The 19,656-nt window shown below is 37.3% G+C and overlaps 1 protein-coding gene across 6 annotated transcripts in view; it reads right to left on the reverse strand.

Moving 5' to 3' along the window:
• The window catches only part of LOC137104821 (E3 ubiquitin-protein ligase HECW1), a 57,965-nt gene that overhangs the window by 26,241 nt on the left and 12,068 nt on the right, over nucleotides 1-19,656 (reverse strand). For all 6 annotated transcript variants that reach the window (XM_067486564.1, XM_067486562.1, XM_067486561.1 and 3 more), the window contains 5 exons: nucleotides 15,978-16,299; nucleotides 15,313-15,420; nucleotides 11,938-12,032; nucleotides 2,838-2,913; nucleotides 1,339-1,508 (listed from right to left, as the gene is read on the reverse strand). In XM_067486564.1, coding sequence (XP_067342665.1) covers nucleotides 1,339-1,508; nucleotides 2,838-2,913; nucleotides 11,938-12,032; nucleotides 15,313-15,420; nucleotides 15,978-16,299 — 771 coding nt within the window. The remainder of the gene's footprint in view (nucleotides 1-1,338; nucleotides 1,509-2,837; nucleotides 2,914-11,937; nucleotides 12,033-15,312; nucleotides 15,421-15,977; nucleotides 16,300-19,656) is intronic.

Below are 19,656 nucleotides of genomic sequence, written 5' to 3' on the forward strand. Positions count from 1 at the left end.
ATTTTTATTGTATCTCTGTGTACATACTTCATATTTGTTGTGTGTCACACCTTTGCATTTTAACTTAAAGTTTTAGATTATGTGTTGCACCTGACACCAAGAAAATTATGAAAATTAGGGCCTGGTGGCTCAGATAAAAATTGGAGGATTGCGGCAGGAAGGGCATCCGAAGTCAAAACACATGCCAAATCTGTCACAGTCCTGTCCCCGTGTTTAAGTTATCTAGCTTTATTTCCCGTTTTGGCTTTTATTTTATTTATCCTCCTGTGTCTCTTCCTGTGAGTCTGTTTGTCTTTACCTTCCTCGTTTTGTCTTGATTTGTTTCACCTGTTCCCCTGTTCTTTTATACCCTGCTCTCCCCAGTGTTCTCTGCCTGTTTGTATTATGTGTAAGCGTGTATTAGTACTCTGTCTGCCTTTGTCACAAGTTTGTATCCTGCCTGATTTCTGTCTGGACTGTTAAGGTTTTGGTCTAAAGTTTGGTCTTTCCTTACGTGGTTATTTCTTGTTATATGGTTTGGTTCTCCTTTGTTACATTTTGCATTAGTTTATCTTCCCCTGCTCCCTGTATTAGTTATCCCCGTTAATTTCCCATTGCCTCAAGTTTAGTTTGGTTATGTTTTATTCCCTTCTGTCCATTCCTGTTTAGTTCATTTGTCCCTGTTAATTTACCCTCTTACCTGTGTATTAGAATTAGTCATGGTCTAGTCTGGTCCCTGAATGTACTCTACCTTGTGTTAGTCTTGTAGGTTTGCACCCCGTTGTTTGTGCAGCTGTCATAGTCTGTCGTTTTCCCTGTATGTGTTTAGTTTGTTGTTTTGTTCCCTTTTAGTTCTGTAAGTTCTTTACCCTCCTCCTGTGGAGTGATTTTTAGTTGTTAAACCCTTTATAAATACCCTTTTCTTTATACCTCCTCTTGCTGTCTCCTTACTTGGGTTCTTCCTAAAATACTTATACTAACCGTAACAAAATCAATGTGTGAAACATGTTCCGCTGTGGCGACCTCTGAAGAGACAAGCTAAAAGCCGTTGAAAATTGCACAATTAAGTGTTACGTTTTCTGATTCTAATACTTGAAAAAAAGGAATCAGATCAAACATGTAAACAAGCCTTTTTTCCCTAAAGGTTTAAAGTCCAACTGTTCTAAACTTGCTCATTCACTGCAGGTGACTTTGTCCATCACGATGGTTTAAATTATGGTGGATGGTTTCAAATATTTTTAGCAGTTACAAACACAGAAAACACTGGATACAGATAAAGTAGTTCAAACAATGTAAATGTCTAAATACAGCATGGATATGTATCATTATGTGTATGATGAAGTCTATATCGGTATGTACCTCTGTGCTCCATTGTGGGTTGACTGTATTGCAGACCACTCCAGAGCGCTTCTCCTGGCCATGGTGTGGCAATGAGGGGAAGATGCTGTGCTTTCCAGGCTGAATGGAGAGCTTCAGGTAGGGGTCTGGATTGAAGAACATCCCCTTTTTCAAACCAACAGCCTGGAAGTCTTTAAGGACAGAAAGCATAAATCTGAGAGGGTAATGTAAACAAGGATGGACATACAAATGTCAGTCCTTTGTTGGACCAAAAGGGAAACTAAACTACTGCAATGCAGTACTTTTATTAGTGACTACAACTACATGGTTGCTTATCTGGAAGATGCCAAAAGAGGAGAAATACATATTGTGTAATGCCAATGTTGGCTTAAGATCAGTTTTCAATGTCTCTTATTATCATCTGGACTGCATTATGATTTGGACACAATTTTGAGATTTGCTCCTGATTTAACCATTTTACAATTAAATCTAAAACAATCCTTAACACGCATTTTATTTGTAAAAACACAAACAAAAAACTATATTAACAATGTTACTATACGATCGCAGTCTCAGAGTTACTACTGCTGTGACACATATTGCAAAGTCTCTCTCAATATGTCAATCTGAATCTTTCACATATTGATCCTGCTTCTGCTATTTATTGAAGTGAATTGTCCACAGAAATCAGAGGATCAGACAAGAACTTAGTGAAACCAAATCATTTTTTTGTTAAGTTCAGTTAATGTAACTTAGATTGAACGGTTTTATTTTCTGACAAATTTGCAGCTTATATATGTGAGATATACTGACTTGAGGTCTTATGATGAGGAGTTGCTGTTGCGTTCAGCTATTTCTTTGCTCTATGGTTATGCAATAGCTGTACTACATACCATTTGCAGTACCTTCAATTATTTCTAATAATAAATATCCCCAACAGTAGTGGTGTATTTGCCATGGATTCAGAATGCCACATGTGGCATGTGTTGTTTCAAGTGTTGATTTCAACGTGTGTCGATGCAATTATTTCTTTGAACAGGTTACTTTTATGTAGCTGTCATTGTGACAGCTAGGTTGAGCAGATTCACCTGCCAAAATAATTTCCAAACCTTCTGGAAACAATTAAATTTTTGGGTTTGCCACAATATCAAAGTAATCCAGACATAGTTACTCGAACATCCATGGGTACAATATAAACAGAAACTGAAAACTCAGTATAATTTTATAATAAAAATATAAGTACATGTAAATGAATCTAGGCTATGTTGTTGCCTACAGCTCATTCACTTAATCCAGGGCAAAACTATTATTCCTGTTTACATCTCCAAAAGTAAGTGTACAACTGATTTTATTTTAGGTACTAAATACAACTTTCTTTGCATTTGCTCTGGCTTACTGCGCTAGTTATTCAACATCCCTTTTTATATATTTAAAATATCTATCAATCTATCTATATGCTAACCATGAGTATGAGTTAGTGCTGTTAAAGAGTCAACACTAAATATGAGAGTACAGCATACCTGACAGAGAAAAGTTAATTAGTCTCCTGTTGCCCAGCCCATGGTTGACTTCAGGACTAACCACTGGCTTTAATACCTGGAGATTGTCACAGACATGAAGGGTTAAAAGCCGTGTATAAACTGGAAGAACATGAAAGAACACTCAGAACTTCCTTCTGTTCTATCGCAGCATCTTCCTTACTTTGCTGTAAGATGAAACTTTAATGGTGCCCATTAGGAAAGTGGGTCACTGTAGCTAAATAACAGTATACAAGAAAAAAAAGACAGCATACAAGTAAAAAAAAAAAAGTCAGCACAAGTAAAAGTTGAATAGGAAAAACCAACAGAAATTTATTACACTATGAAAACATTCCTCCATTTCCTGTCAGATACAACCTTGTTTCAAACTCATAGGTGGTCAGCCAGGGGCCTATTGTCCAAGCTCATTTCAATGCAGCAGTTTTTAAAGCTACATTGTTAGACTGATAGCATCCTTTTATTAATCCACTTTTCATTCTCCTGACAATGTTTCTTCAGTCTGGAAGACATGACAGATGGAAAGAGAGACTGTGGAGCTCATGGGGAGTGAAGGAATGTGTTCAGGTCCCCCATACTGTAGAAATGTTTACCTCTATACTATATACTACACTTAGTCAAATAAGTGGGTACTCAAACAGACATGATTTATTAATGTCATAGAGAAGTTGCTATGGCATAGTGTTGAGTTTCCTTCTCTCTGGATTGTTTTACCTCTAGAAGTACACACCTTTTAGTATATCTACCACTTATCCATCTTGACATATTTAGACTTCTGTGAGGCACTTTATGTTAATAAAACAATTTTCAGTGGGAATTTATGTGGACTTCAACAACAAGGCAGCATCACCTCTCTCTCATTCAGCCCTTCACTTATTTGCTCGTTTCCATCTACATCCTTTTGTTATGCACACGCGCTGTTTGAGAAAGCACATTAGAAGCCTGGTTACATGTAACTCTCCTCAACTTCCTATGCTAAAAAAACAAAACGTCTTATCTGTTCTTTCTTGCACTCATGTCTCATGTAACAGATACACTTTTCATAGCACTTTGCTCTGATGTTTGCCCAGTCCCTCACTTTTAAACAAAATCCATTTTGCTTTAAAGATTAACCACAGAGGTAGAGCACTTTACTATTTTAAACATGTTCAAGTCTGTGAGAAAAAAATTGCAAAACGAAGATGTTACGTTAAAGCCCTTTACATTTGTTAATGCAGTTTAATTAACATTACTGCACTAAAATACACAGATCTAATCTAAAGAAAATTGTGTTATTCATAAGCTGAGGAACACAAAGAGCTAAAACTGTAAAACTGTCCCCGTCACATTTTTACTCCATCCCCAAGCCAGACAGGCCAGATCTGGCCCTGATTAAAACATTACCTTTAATGACTTAGCTATTCCCCTCACTTTTCCTTCCTCGATAATGGTACCTTTGTGTCACAGACTGATTCTATTCAGACCACTTACAATGTTCCAGGTTTCTTCTTATACATATGGTCTGAAAGACCTCAGCTCTTGAGATACCATTAGGATCCAAAACCAAGCATTTCTTGATTGTGGAAAGTGTTAAATAAACATTTTCTTATTTTGAAATGTACACTTGAAGAAGTCTGGAAGTCTGTCTACTCTTAAACATGACCAATCAGGGAAAAGCTAGTACTGTCTTGATTCTCTGTTATAGGGAAAAAGCATAGCCTTCTGGACTAGATTTATTTCACAGATGTTCCTAGTTGACGGGTCAGAAATTTTAAAGAGCTTTGTCTATTGAATTTACTCAAGCACATATCCATTTTGACAGTTTTGTTTGTGTTTATGTGTCAATATTATAATTAGAAAAATATATGAGCACTAAGATCTTCCTTATTTTCTTTTGCTTCTCTAGTTCCAAAGAGAAAGTCCGACAGTATTCAAAACAAAAATGAATTTACATCTCAGGAGATGACAATTTTGAGCAGCACAGTTTCCCTCTTGCTAGCCATTATAAGAACATAAACAGCCAGTGTGTGAGAGATTTTACAAGATTTTATGTCAGGTCTGAATGCTTATGCAACTGGCTGGAAACAAAAATCTGGCAGTGAAAACAACAAGATAAAGGGATAAAGGAAATGACAGATGTTTGGACCAGTTCATTTTAATGAGATGCTAATCTGCCATGCTGAGCACAGTCAGAGGCAGGACTGCCAGCTCCATTTTCCTCATTGATTCTAATCTCTCAGATAAACCAAAAGACAACTTCATCAGTCTGCAGCACACTTTATATAATCTACAAGCTACTGCACAATACAGGCGAGAGCGAGCAGGCACTTTAAAATATACAAGTAAAAGTAACGCAATATACAATTTATGAGCATACTTTAAGTGTTGCAAGAAGCGTAAATGATTCATGAAGACATATTTCACACAATAAAAGCAGCCTCCTCCTAACCATGATGAGACTAAAAGAGACAGCCTACATTTACAAAGTGGATCCACATCTGATTAGTCCGTCAGCCACAACAAGGCTACAACCTGTGTGTGAATGTATTTAAAATATTTCAAATGATCCTACTGTAATTTAAAACACAGAGGCTGAGCAATCAAAAAGTCTGATCACGCTTTCTGCTCCTCTTCTACAGACACAAGTTGTGCCTTAATTTAGAGGCTGCATCCTTCTTTGAAGGCTGCATTTGAAGAACACGTCATTACAGTTTTTCGACAAGGATGTCCCGGTTCAAAAGATTGTTCAAATATGGCCATTAAATGTAGTCTTCCCATCCCCCGGCAAGTACCTACGAGGTAATCCTTTGAGGTCCAACCTATCCCAAGATTCTTTGGAAATTGGTGATTAAAAGAGAATATAGCACATGCAAAATTCCAGGAGTACAACAAAGCATGTTTTAAAAATATCAATAAAAAACTAGGCCAGCCACTTGGCTGCCCACATTCAACTGTAAACAGCTGGCAACCAAGTTAGAATCCCTTTTAGAACAGAAGATCTAATTTCAAGGCCTTCAAAGCATGATGAACTCAGACAAACTATTGACATAGACTGCACACATGGACAGCTACTACACTAGAAATCATGATGGCAACCTCCTGACAGCCAACCTTTCTTTGATATACAGTATTTGCTGAACAACATTGCAGTGTTTTAACAGCTTAACAAGAATAAATAAAATAGTTATTATAGTACACAAAATAAATGTGTAGTTATAGCACATGTACATTCAGCACCTTTATAGTACAGGGTGTCCACAGTACAGACATATGCCCAGGTTCATGTGGATCCTGGGCAGTTCAAATCAGTGCAAATACACAAAGGCAGGAAGCAAACTGGCTCAGTTTGTTCGGCAGAAAACAGAGTACTGTAGAGGAGGTTATGTCTGTGAGCTAAGGACAGCACTAGAGTTAATAAATGGGTAGCCAAGCTTAGCATAAACAGTTGAAACAGGAGGAAATAGAGCGCCATAGGGTTTTTGTAGGCCATCCCTAAACAAACCCTCTCTATGAATCAAAAATCCATTAAAATACCATTAACTAGTTCTTAATTAACCCCTGAAAGCAGAAAAGTACTCTTATTTTAAATTAAAATTTTTGTAGGCACCATTCACTTAATTTCTTATTAATTGGAAAATGCGAAAATGTCTACATCTTAAATATGCTAATTTGAGAATGCTTAAATAAGAAAGTAAGGAGAAATTAAGTTGCTTTTACTTTCCCCTTAATTTAGGCAAACTCCTTATGAATTTAAGACATAATTAAGGAGTATGAATGGGTTGAGAAAAAGTGAACACTGAGAGCCACTAAATTAAGTAAATGCATTTGTCTTCAAATGAATCACCAGCATTAACTTTTTCTGACCTGGAGGGGAATGGCTGTGGCTCTGTTGGTGGAGTGGCCGCCTACCTGCCACAGGGTCGGAGGCTTGCGCGACGCTCCTCCCAATAATATGCCTAAACCCCAACAGCCCATCCCCATCACCAGCCCTGCAGTACCGTCCCAAGCCAAGTAGAAAAATGGGGGCAGGTTGCGTCGGGAAGGGTATCCGATGTAAAAAAACAAACAAAAAAAAACTGTGCTAAATCAGCATACGGACTAATAATCCGCTGTGGCCACCCTGAACCTGTGAGATAAACCTGACATTTTTTACGAGTAAATAGCAGTGCAAACAACAGTGATCCCAAACCAATCCACTTTATTTATATAGCATTTTCAAAAACAACCAGGTTGACCAAACTTTACATTGTACAGGTAATAAATATCTATACCCCACGTAATAGGAGAAATACGTACATAAAAACACCAAAGAATCATTCACATAATAAACATAAGACTTTAAAAGATAAAAAACGATACAGAAAATAAATGAAATAAATAAAATAAAAAACTATTTTAAAAAAAAGCAAAACCCAAAGCAAAACAACTCTCAGTCTGAATTAAAAGCCAGGGTTTTAAGAAATTATTTAAACACCACCACACTACCAGCCTGCCCTTACATGGAGAGGACGTTTATTCAATAACCTGGGCCCTATGACTGAAAAGGCACGGTCACCTCTGCTCTTTATCATCTTAGGAATCTCAAGAAGCAGCTGATCAGTAGACCTGTGAGGCCAAACAGGAGTATAAGGATGGAGAACTTCTAAAATGTAAGAGGGAGCAAGACTATTAGGAGCCTTAGAAACAAACCATAAAATCTTAAACTCATGTTTAAAATGGACCAGAAGCCAGTGAAGGGACGCTAGTATCAGAATAATATGATATGAATATAATATGAATGATGAAAAACGGTTTTACTTTTAACAAGAGTCGCAATTGGTAAAACTCAGCCTTTTCAATATTATTAATCGGTTTATAACGCATAAATTCAGGGTCCATTTGATCTGAACCACTTCAAAGCTGCACCACCTAATATTCCAATTCCAATAAATCCATATATCAAGGCCTACAGTGTCGAAACCTGAAGATGGATGTAAAAGTAGCAAAAGTGCATGATCACCAGAATCAGTTGTATTTAAAAGGTTGTTAAAAACCCTTAGAAGGACTCATTTGGTGCTACGAAAACCTTTAAAACCTAACTGGAAAGTCTTCAGAATGCCAGGAGTGTCTAGAAAAAGCGGGAGTTATAAAAGCAAACCCTTTTCCAGAATCTTAGATAGGAAAGGGAGCCTGAAAATGGGCTGAAAGTTTGATAATACAGAAGGATCCAGACAAGGTTTTTTTAATTTAACGTTGCACCACCACCTATTTAAAATGTGATGGGGCAACACCGGTAGGAAGACGGCTATTTATAATCGCCAAAATACTCATTCCAATTTTGCCCCAGACATCTTTTACTGGGAGAGGTGAAATGACATCATTCAGACAAGTAGCAGGTTTCAAAAAGGTCACAATAACTTTAAGGGGCGCAAAAGTCAAAATGGTATATGAAACCATGTTTTTGATCAACTTGGACATATGCATGACAAAATCAACTAGGCAAGCAGCTGAGTGTATGGCTGTATGAAGAAGAGATGATTACTGATCGATGCCACTACATTTTTAAATAAAGGTCCGGCTAAAGTCTGAGTGAAAATTAAACTAAAATAAAGTGCCTTGTAGAACAACACAACAACAAATATTAAATTTATAATATTTGATGAAACAAACTTTTCGTCCAGCAAAATAATATTCTTAGTTATACTATTTCATGTAGACTTAGGGTCAAGGGGGCTAGAGGTGGAAAAACGCTAACTGAATTTTTGGTTTATCCAAAGTCAATAAAAAACACACCTATTACCACCTCTAAAGTTGTGTCTTGTATACATAGAAAGCTAAAAAGGCAAATGTTCTAAAGGCTGAACTATTCCTAGAATGTTTCATCTGTTCATTTTAATTAATCAGCAAACTGGTGTATCAGACAGATCAAGACAACAAGTCTGTAATAAGTGTAACATCACAATTTATGATTAAATATTGTTTTTTCTATGATGTTCAAACTCAACAGTTACCTCTGATCTTGACTGATTAACTGAAAATGTAATTTGACACACAAAAAAGCAAAAGGCAAATGAATGAATGAGTACTTACAGCCTTATGTGTAAGGAAAGTTATAGATATGGACAGAACAAATACTCATAGTTACCCAGGCTATCCAGCTAAGCCTTGTCCTCCTCCTGCTTTTCCTCTCAGGATGACTGGGAGACAGAAATCCCAGCTGGAGACCAAAGCCATCCATCACACACATACACAAACATATGTTCTGCCTTCTCTTTTTGCAGCATCTGCCAGCTCTGACTGACTAAAATAAAGAACAGTCCCAGCAGACAACTCTCCCCTGGTTTTCTATCTCTCCATTTCTTCTTCCTTTCCTTCCCCTTCTTCTGTCCTTGCATGTCATCCTCCAGCTGTTTTACCTGGTGCTTTCCACCTCTTGCCTCCAAAAATCTGAATGACCTACCCAGATTGGACTGGGTACAATGCTGCCTTCGATCCTCCCTCCCCCCCTCACTGTCTATTTTTAAGCAACTACAGATCAGGTTCTGGGCCCATCAGCATTTCCAGTGGCCCACAGCAGCAAAATGGGAAGGTAAATATGGAAATCCAATCACCAAGAAGGATGACCTCGTGATAACAGAGTGTGACTCACAGAAGCTTTGGAAGGGCAATGCCAGAATTAATCACTACTACTGCTCAAAACATTTGAAATAAGATTTTCACGACTTTTTCATGTAACTACCAGTTAACACTAGTAAGCTGTAAAGCTGACAGTTCCAGAAGAAGATAATGTGGAAATGTCCTATGGGAGGAAAAAACTTGGCATTTTGCATTTCAAGTTTTGGCATGTTGTTAGCATGCATACTGTACAGTACATATTTTATTCAGATGGGTTCCTATGAAGTGGCTATTGGTTAATAGGGATGTTTGATACCACTTTTTCCTAGTCTGAATAGAAGTATTAAAATTATATTTGCATAATTACTGATACAGAGTACCAGTAAGAGTACACACCTGTTGTGTTTCTATTATGATATGCTGGACAGTAACATCCAAATTAACCTGTTACACAGTTCAGATTATAAGAGACACTAGCAAGCATTGCTGGTTGGAGACGAAGACTTTTAAAGACTCACAGTTTTACAATTAACCATTGTTTCAACAAATTGCCACAGAGTTTTAGTCTCTGACAACCTGGAAGCCGCACACACCTGAAAACGGAAACCTGAAGCCACCTTAACCTGAAGAAATGCAATGATACTCTGTCATGTCCCAAACTATCAGCTCTGTCCTTGGGGAGAATGTTTTGATTGCACACTATGCCAAAGTAATATTGGTAGACGGATGCTGAGGTTGGAGCTGCTACGCAGGAGGTCTAGAGGAAGACCAAAGAGGAGATTTATGGATATAGTAAGAGAGGACATGAAGTTAGTTGGTGTGAGAGAAGAGGAAGCAGAAGATAGGGTTAGACGGAGGCACATGATTCACCGTGGCAACTCCTGAAAGGGAAAAGCCGAAAGGAAAAGAACAAAACTATGGCAAAGTGTGTACATTTTGTTTGGTATAACTGATAATTATTAGTAGGACTAGTAGAGCTGAATTTGAATGTCAACTAGTATCAAGAGAGTGCTAAGATGTGAGATGTCTACATTAATGACACACATGCAAACAATCATGTGACTATATAATCAACATAATAAAATGAGGGAGACAAATTACTGACAAAATGTATAATATACAATGTGACAATATGGCCTTGCAAAGCCCGACTCCTGAACCATGTTGGTGAGCAGGACAAGTCAGGGTCAATTTGCAATAGCTACTATAACATCTGCAGAACCAGCATACAGCTTTCTCTGTCATCTCCTGCAGAAACTTTGCATCACCTCTCTCTAACAGCAGCCTTAGGGCTTCATAGCTATCTTTGTAATAATGTTCGATCTCCAGTAGGAAGTTATTTTTCCACTTTGTAGGTGTAACATGGCCACGAGCATAACAAGTGCAGAAATGCTACATCAGAAGGACACTTATGTACCGGTGAAAACAGGTGAAAATATCACTTTGTTGTTCTTCAATGTAAGTATATTCAATTTACAACCATGGTTGCCTCATAAATTATACTCAAACGGGAGAAACAAGCAGAAAACAACAAAGGTAAATCTTTACTATAGAGACTAACAAAAACAATTGTTTTATGGATTATTTTACCTAGGAAAGCAAATTGTGTAACTATAAGCTTGGAAAAAATGTTTTAAGGCTTAAGGTGAAAAAAAGTGTGCAGCAAAAGAGACAACAGAAAAAGATATTAGAAATAAATCCCTTCCACTGTTCATCCACCCTTTAAATACTGTCTTTGTGTATACCATTAATTTCTAAAATAGCCTTCTACTCTAGAAATCTAGGTGCAGCTTAACTTCAGGCGTAGTGTGTTGTAAACAACAGTTACTGTGCGCTGAGAGACAAGACATTAAGTGATCGATTAAAGGACGCCTTCGCTGATTTTGAACTTGCGTCTTACAGTTCTAGTTTGAGTAGTACATGTACATAAATGCTATTAAACTTCCCATTGACTTCCCTATATCAAAATATCTCTACTTTTAGCTGAAAAATGCCTCCACTTGGAGGAACCTTCAGTTCAGATGATGTCATCTTGTTGCTCAAACTATGCAGTCTGTAATCATAGTCAACCTGCTTTTCCAGAGCTCCCCCAGATGACATCATCCGAACTCCTAATGACGAAAAACTCCTCCGGGTCATGTCATCTGCAGGAGTTTTTCATTTTGATCTGAAAAAATAATTTAATATAGGAAAGAAGGAAGTTTAAAAGCAATAATGCACATTTACACCCTAAACCAAAGCCACAGAAAGCCAGTTGAAATTTGGTGAAGCCCTTTAAATGATAAGACCAGTTATTTTATATTTCTCTACTTACTGTTAAAAAACTACATAAAAGAGACTAAACTGTTAATTACATCTATAAGCTATACAATCTGTAAATGTAGAACCTGATTTAACTAGTCAAGAGTAACATTATGTAAGTTCTGAGGTATTCAATGTTTTTGTTTCAGCCCCACACAAACTCAAAACCTACTAAAGTCAAAATAAAGCCATGAGGTGTGGTGACACTCACGGGTAAAGGACCTTTCTTGATGGTTACGCTGGGTGTGGTAGCCCTCAGAGCTCCAGTAACACCATGGTAGTATCTGAAGCAGACCTGTGTCTCAGCTGAGGAAGATACAAAAAAGTGTTAAAAATGAATGTGGGAATGATAGACAGACAGTTATACAGACGTTAGTTCCCTTTTATCAGCACTGAGTCTTTGTCCATTTGTTTTCACTTGTATGCACAATGCATTAGAACCTCTCCACCAATGACGTTTTGCTTGATGTTCCTATGCCATCACTGCAAAGCAGAATATTATCTTCAACACTACAGATGAACAGATGGCTTAAGTAATCAGCATAGCAAACAGTGAGCCACAGAGGCCATTGCAAATGTTCAAATTTAAATCATCTGACATCTCCTTAGTGGCTTTAAAAGATTTATAGATTTAAATAAATAATAATAATGATTCATACATCATTCATGCATTATTAACAGCTGTTCTATGTAGGGTTTGCATGTTCTCCTTGTGCTTTTGTGGGTTTCCTCACAGTCCAAAGACATGCACGCTAGGTTAATTGGTCAAAATGCTACAGCGACAAAAGTAGATTGAGCATATTAAGGTCATATTAACAATTTTTCAGTTTGTTTACCTAGACATACTTAGAGGGATTGACAAGATACGGCTACACTACATGCAAGCTGACCAAATTAACTGTACACATGTGGGTCTGCAGTGTGGTATGTGTGTAACAGAAAGAGGTGAAATAATCAAAAAAAGGGATTGATAATGCACATTATGAAGCGAGACCATCAGTTTAAGAACACATTAACAGTGTACAGGGAACAAACACAGAGAAAACCCTTTTAGGAAACACTCAGTGGGGGTTTTCTGCAGGGATCTAATTATTGTACAAGCTAGTGACAAAATGTAGTAAAACTAATGTCCAGCTAATTTTATTCCAGCCATCCAGCCTTTATTCTAACCACTTTTCCTGCTGAGGGGGCTGGAGCCTATCCCAGACATCACTGAGCAAGATATAGGGTACACCCTATACAGGTCATCAGTCGATCTCAGGGCCAAGAGACATAAGCAGACAGACAACTAGCAACACTCACACTTAAAGTCACCAATTAGCATAATATGTGTGTCTTCTGTGTTGTCTGTGTTACAACTTTCCCCTGATTTTGGTCATTAAATGTAATTAGAATGCTGTCAGCTAAGATCAAGATTGTGCTTTTGGCCAGATTGAGGCAGGAACACGTTCTCAAAATGTTCTCGGTGCTGTAATTGTGGTAACTCCTGAAGGAGATGGTGTGTTCAGACGAAACGAACTGCACCAAGGGGGAGTTTAAATATACTAGGCTTAACAAAGCAGGTTTAAAAACCCTTCAATCAACTATATGGAGGTTCACAATCCACTTTCATTGAATCAATAGAATTCTTTTTGCTTATTTTTACAGATTTTGTAAATTGTTTTTGGTGAAAAAATGCTTGTACTGTATTGCCAATATTTCATTATCTTAGTATTATGAGTTTGATTTTAGCTAGATGACAAAGCATTATTGGTGCCACAGAGGTAGGACAAAGTCATTGTTTGCAAGTCTCAAATATGTCGCAAAGTGTTTACTCAGGTCCCAAGTCAAGACCAGAAAGTTCAAAATCCAAAACCTTTTTGTTTTTTGAACATGATCACAGTAAATGAGCACAGATCCAAAATACTTACTGCTAATCACTACTTTTTAAAATTTCCTATTTCAACATATTTATCTTTCAGGCAATGGTGGCTCAATTGCTTTGGGTGGTCAGGCACACATTCCAGCGTACAAGATCCCCAACTCTGTCTGTCAAAATGTCCTTGAGATGTTGAACCCCAATATTCTCTTGGTGACTCAGGCACTTAAAATGATGAAGTAGAAGACTACGTAAGTAGTAAGTAGTAGTAAGTCTTTATCTAACTTTGAATCATAAACTGAATTTATTTTCATACATGAATTCACAAAAAAGTAAAGATGAATGTTGATTGCATAACATTGTGGTTTTGTGGTGAAAATATGAAATCATTTTAGTGACAAAAATAAAACCGTTTAATTAATAATTAATAAATATTATTATCTCAAAGTTACAAAATACAACTAACTTAGTGGTTTTAAACGCACTGAAGGCTTTGGACCAAGTAAAGACTGTGCCAACATGATTTCTATATTTTTGCTCGCACATGCGCATTGCATGCACCATTTTTTACCCAAGTCTGTTGGCCCTGACATTACTAGGACTTTACCCAGCCTGCTCCCTAGTGCAAAATCTCCACCCAAGCTCATTTGTGAACAGAGGACTTAATACTCTGAAGGATTCACCATGAGTGAGTGGGCGTAATGATGCATATTTCCTGCAACTGCAGCAAAATTGTGCAAGTACAAACACTCAAGGGTGATTTACTCATTCATACGAATGCAAACTGGAAGGACGTCAATATTCGTGAACTTTTTGATTTCCAGCAGACCTGGAAATCCTCAAACAAATACAAGAAACAGCACAGGAATCTGTGGTTGAGAACTAGATTGCACAGCCAAACGTTGTCACTTCCGCAGCATTGTTTTTACGTCATGTCCCGCCCCCTGCTCGAAGTGCCCCTTGCTCAGTATTTCTTCATTAGTGAAAACACCTGTCACACAGACTATCTTCCAAAGTTTGGTTACATGTCTGAAAGGGAAACTCCAGATAACGTTAGGACCTGTTCCTCCTGACATTCTCTAGAGTTTATGTCTGACAGGGGCTTATGGTTTGCCTTCTCTGGTCTGTTTCTGTTGGGCCACCCTGTTAATTCTCTAAAGACTCACACCTCACATGCTGCTCCAGCAAAATCTTGGTTTACCCACTTTGTTGTGAAGACAATTTGACAATAAAACTGGTTAAAACATTTGCAAAGACTAAACAAACAAACTCAAGTAAGTAAGTGTGGTTCAGTTTGTTGGGGTGAGAGTTTGAGTAAGGGTTTTTAAGGGTTGCAAACACAACTCTATCGTTATTCTAAAAATGTTAATTAATATAAATTTAAACAAAGACTGTAACCATTTACCAAAACATTTCCAACAATGGCCAAACTATTAGTGAATTTCCTCTACTTATGTTTGTGCTCCTACCACCAGAGCTTGTGGTTGAGAAAAAAATAAAAATAAATCCAAATATTCTGAATCACCACTAGCGTACAACAGTCATCAACGCAAGCACACAATCTAAAGTAGAATTTTGATCACTTTCAGGAATATTAGAAACATGTCATACAGTGGGAGCAGTGTGTTCTTAATCAGTTAACCCAAAAAAGAGTAAGAAATTATTACTCATTTCCGCTAAAATGAAATAAATAAAAAAATAAATAAATAGACAGTTTTTGATACTTACAGTTACTGAAGTGGGAGCTGCAGTCAATTTTCCAAACTATTTGTCCCTTGTGAGATCCACTGATGCCTCTGTTCTTATAGTCTAAAAAGTTCTCTGATAAAGCCTCATCTAAAAAGAGAGATGAAAGGGATGTTAAAGTATTTTTTTACTTTAACTTCCCATTACTGATGATTTACTAATCTATTAGGTACAATAATCATAATTAATAAGCCTTTAAGAACCACAGGGCAAAGACAAAAAGCTCATGAAGTAGCGCTGCCAGCACAGTGTATTTATGACTTCCAGTTTCTGTTCTGGCACTGTAACCAATAAAAGTGTGTTTATTGGTAGGTGTGAAGTTAGTCAGGGTTCATTCTGGCTTTCATGTTCAGAGGAAGACACTTCCTGTAAACTAGTCTTACTTTATGCTATGATCAACATTTAATTATACTTATGCACAGGCTGTTACATAAACAGTTATCACAACAAGCCTAACCATCACCATTGCTGTAGAATAACCTGTAACAAAATGCTTATTCTGTAAAATAATACTCACAGAGTACTTGGTTTTTTACACAGCTTTTAGACTGGTATCATAAAATGTAACAAAAGATTTATAATAAATTTAGTCTTAATCAAAATAGTCTTACAATAAATGTCATTACAGTATGTAACAGCTTACGTACCAACAAGATACATTCCGATCCAGTCTCCAGCATCCACTTCCTCTTTGATGTCCCATGTGATCACCAGGTCGTCAGACTGGCCTATGATGTAGTGAGAGGAGCTGATGGTGAGGGTGGAGCGCGCATCTGGAGAGACCAAATCAGTGTCACTAGTTGACCGCGACAGCCCCAGCATGAAGGCGTCCTGGTTCAGACAATTGACAGCGTAGGTCTCTGGGCCATAGCTGTGACGAGCTGTATCTTTACAGCGCTGGCGGGTCTGGCTACTGCGGGTTGGGGATGCCATGGCCGCCAGGCCCAGGAACCGATTCTGGTACAAGTTCTGCAACAAAATACACACAAAAATATAGTAAATCTAATGGCAAGCAGCAAAGGTTTCTTCTGTTGTTATCCATAATGTAAATCTACTTTGTTTGAGAAATTCCTGCTCCTTTCCTTTTCCTGAGGTCTCTTCACTTTTTGGCCAGGTTTTCCTTACCTAAATCAGAGTTTTAAGGATACAGGGTGTAGTTCTTGTACAGACTGTAAAGCTCCATAAGGTAAATTTATGATTTGCTAGCTGAGCAACTGTACAATTTTTGTGCAATTTTTTTGGTACACAAACTTAATGCTAACATAAGCAGATGTTAGCATTAAGTTGGTGTGATCATTTAATATGAAACTTAAAGGTATAGCTTGGGATCTTTTTAGCTGGTCTAAATAAAAACTGAATAATTTTTAAATACATAAAATGATCTTGCTTACTGAACCATTCCCTACTGTCCAGGGTGAATGTTAACCTGAAACGCATTCTTGTTGTATTGTCAAGATTCAACAGCTGGGGTATTTCCGTGCTTTGAGGTTTTGGGACACAAATTACTTGGTCAAACTCTGTCGCAGTCTGTCTGGTATTATATTTGTGTGTAATTCACTCCAGCTCTTTTTCAGTTGTCACCCAGACAACATGGCTTTTTTCCTGCAAACGTAGATCATGCTAATTTTTGTCGATCTTGTTCTAAAAGAAACAAGTGAGGGGGTAAAAATGTTTCATGGATTTCCTCTGAGAGATCCTGAAAGAAGCAGATAATAGCAACCAAAATGGACAAAACGACAGTTACATTTATGTGGAGACTATTTCTGAAAGGATGAATCTTAGTAAAAATCTAAAGGCTGTAACACCAGCATCTAACAGCTGACAAGGGTTATTAAGTGGAGAGAAATACATACAGATTACCCACAACATTAACAACACCTGGTGGTTTTAATATAACAATATTATGTAGTTTTTATACAAATATTTTAAAATAATAAATGCTGTTATATTAACCACCTGTCAGCACATAAAGTGGTTAAAACACATAAACAGTGATCTTTGACCCAATTGTTCTATGAATTACTTTACACGTTTTGTCATATTACAATAATCAAAATAAAAAGTATTGTTAAAAAAATACAAGTTTTCTAACTGGGGAACCTTTACTTTTTACTTTAAGTAAAATGTAGATAATGTTTTTTACTTTTACTCAAGTAAAAGATTTGAGGTGATCATTTTTGTAACTTCTTTACTGATCAGTGCATATAGTCTCTGTTTTTGTTGACAGATTGGATATGCAGATGAGTTATCAATATCAGTATTTTAATAGGCCTTGAACCAGGCCACCAAGGAAATACAGTAGTTGTATTTTCTGTAACTCAACCACATCCACAGTGTGGAAAAAAACTTGAAAAGTCTGACTAAGTGTGAGTCCAGGATCTGAAGGGAGCAGCAAGCAAACAAACTGACAAAAGCAATCAACACCCACACGATACACATCAAGGCTATAAACCTTAATGTCTTATTAATAGAGCAATATCTTTTTCACTTATTAGGAGAAAGTCATGTTGGATAATATAACTCATCTGCTGCCTGCATAAAACATATTTGTCATAAGCAATTATATAATAGCATGTTGATGCTTGTTATTTTACAAACATTGACTTTTACAGATTTTATTTTATAGACTCCTGTAGCACAGTTTGCTGACACTGTGGTCTGTGGAAAACTGACCACAGGGTCAGCAAATTGTGTTAAAGGAGCTCAGAGGTTCATTTCCTGGACCTTAATGGCTACATATCAATGTGTCCGTGGGTAAGACAGTGGGTCAAGTGAGCACACTGCACGTCAATGTGAGTCTGTGTGTGTGAATGGGTGAATGAGAAGTTACACTGTAAAGCTCTTTGGATAAAAGTGCTAAATGAGCAGACCATTTATTTTTTTAATTAGTTAAATAAGTAACTTATTAAGACGAAATACTAATACAGTGTACTGGACAGTGGATTTGTTATAGTGGGATGAGGTTCATAATATTACTAGATGACATCCTTGCAACAGGGGCAGCCCACATAAATGAATAATTTTAATTTACTCCAATATTCAAGTCCATTACTGCCTGTTTGCTCAAACTACAGCTGGTCTATTCACCAGCACATATAATTTTGAATCTGGCAGCAATGTATCAGTGCATCTCTGCAACACACTTTTGTAAAAGTTCAAGAGCCTGACTGCTGAGTGCATCGATTTGAGTTCAGTTATCAAAGTGGCCATATTAGAAATCTGTGGCTTCTGCTCAGTGCATTTGTTTAGTGCAGTACTGTTGGTCTCTGCCACGTGAGTTCGTCACTCTAAACGGCGATTGCTCGTCTCTTGTCCCACAGGATGGCATGTGATGACAGTATGTGGTCTGTAGGTGGCGCTAAGCTTTCACTTAGAGTTACAGCACCTGGTGCATGCACCACAACATACCGTACCAGTATTACTGTATTTATCCACCAACAAAGTACTAGAGTACAAGATATATCCAATATTATTCAAGAAGCATGAGAACACCAAACTCTCCCCAAACTGTGGGATCCCACAGACAATTATTGTTCAGACATGACGGCTGCTTTCAGTGTTTATATGGGAGACTCCAGACTGTGCACTTTCCTGTGACTTTTTTTTCTCCCCATAAAAGAGAAATTAGACTTATATTGTATCCAGTGTTGTATCACTGTTTATGTCATCACATTGATCTAATAATGTTCAGTTTAAATCGTGTGTAATTTTTAATTCTCTAGTATTAACTGGTTTTACCTGGGAATTAGCCTGCTGGTGTTTTTAATCTTCAACAGGCTGTTAAGGTGTTTTGATAATGCACCAAATATTCAGCTGGTTGAGACTGGTAGGAATCAGGAAATAATTTCCAACCCATGGAAAACAATGAAGGACAAAGGCGAAATTAAATTGATAATGCAAATGAGAAAACAGACCTTAAATAGTTTACTGGTACAACAGATGGATAATATGACTGTGTGGTCACAGAAACAGGATGAGAGAGAATAAGATGGGGTGGGGTTGAAGTCTTTGACTCAACTCGATTTAAAAAAAACCAAGTATACAAGTGCACAGCAAAATCACGAGTGTTACTATAACTCTGAATTTTATATTTATATTTTGGAACTGTTAACTTAACCTTGGTGATTTTCCGTTGCACATATACAGGAGAACAGACTGATTGTCTCCTCAGCCGCAAACTTATTATTAAATATGTCCAACACTGAGACAGGACAGGATTTTTAAAGTCATTAAATCCGTCCATCTCACCTGGAAAAGGCTCTGGACATTGAATCCCCCACCTTTCCTGGTGTGGTTAGTTACTAAAACATGATCATTAAAACTATT

This window comes from Channa argus, chromosome 19, assembly GCF_033026475.1.
Source record: "Channa argus isolate prfri chromosome 19, Channa argus male v1.0, whole genome shotgun sequence".
In the NCBI taxonomy this organism is placed as follows: domain Eukaryota; kingdom Metazoa; phylum Chordata; class Actinopteri; order Anabantiformes; family Channidae; genus Channa; species Channa argus.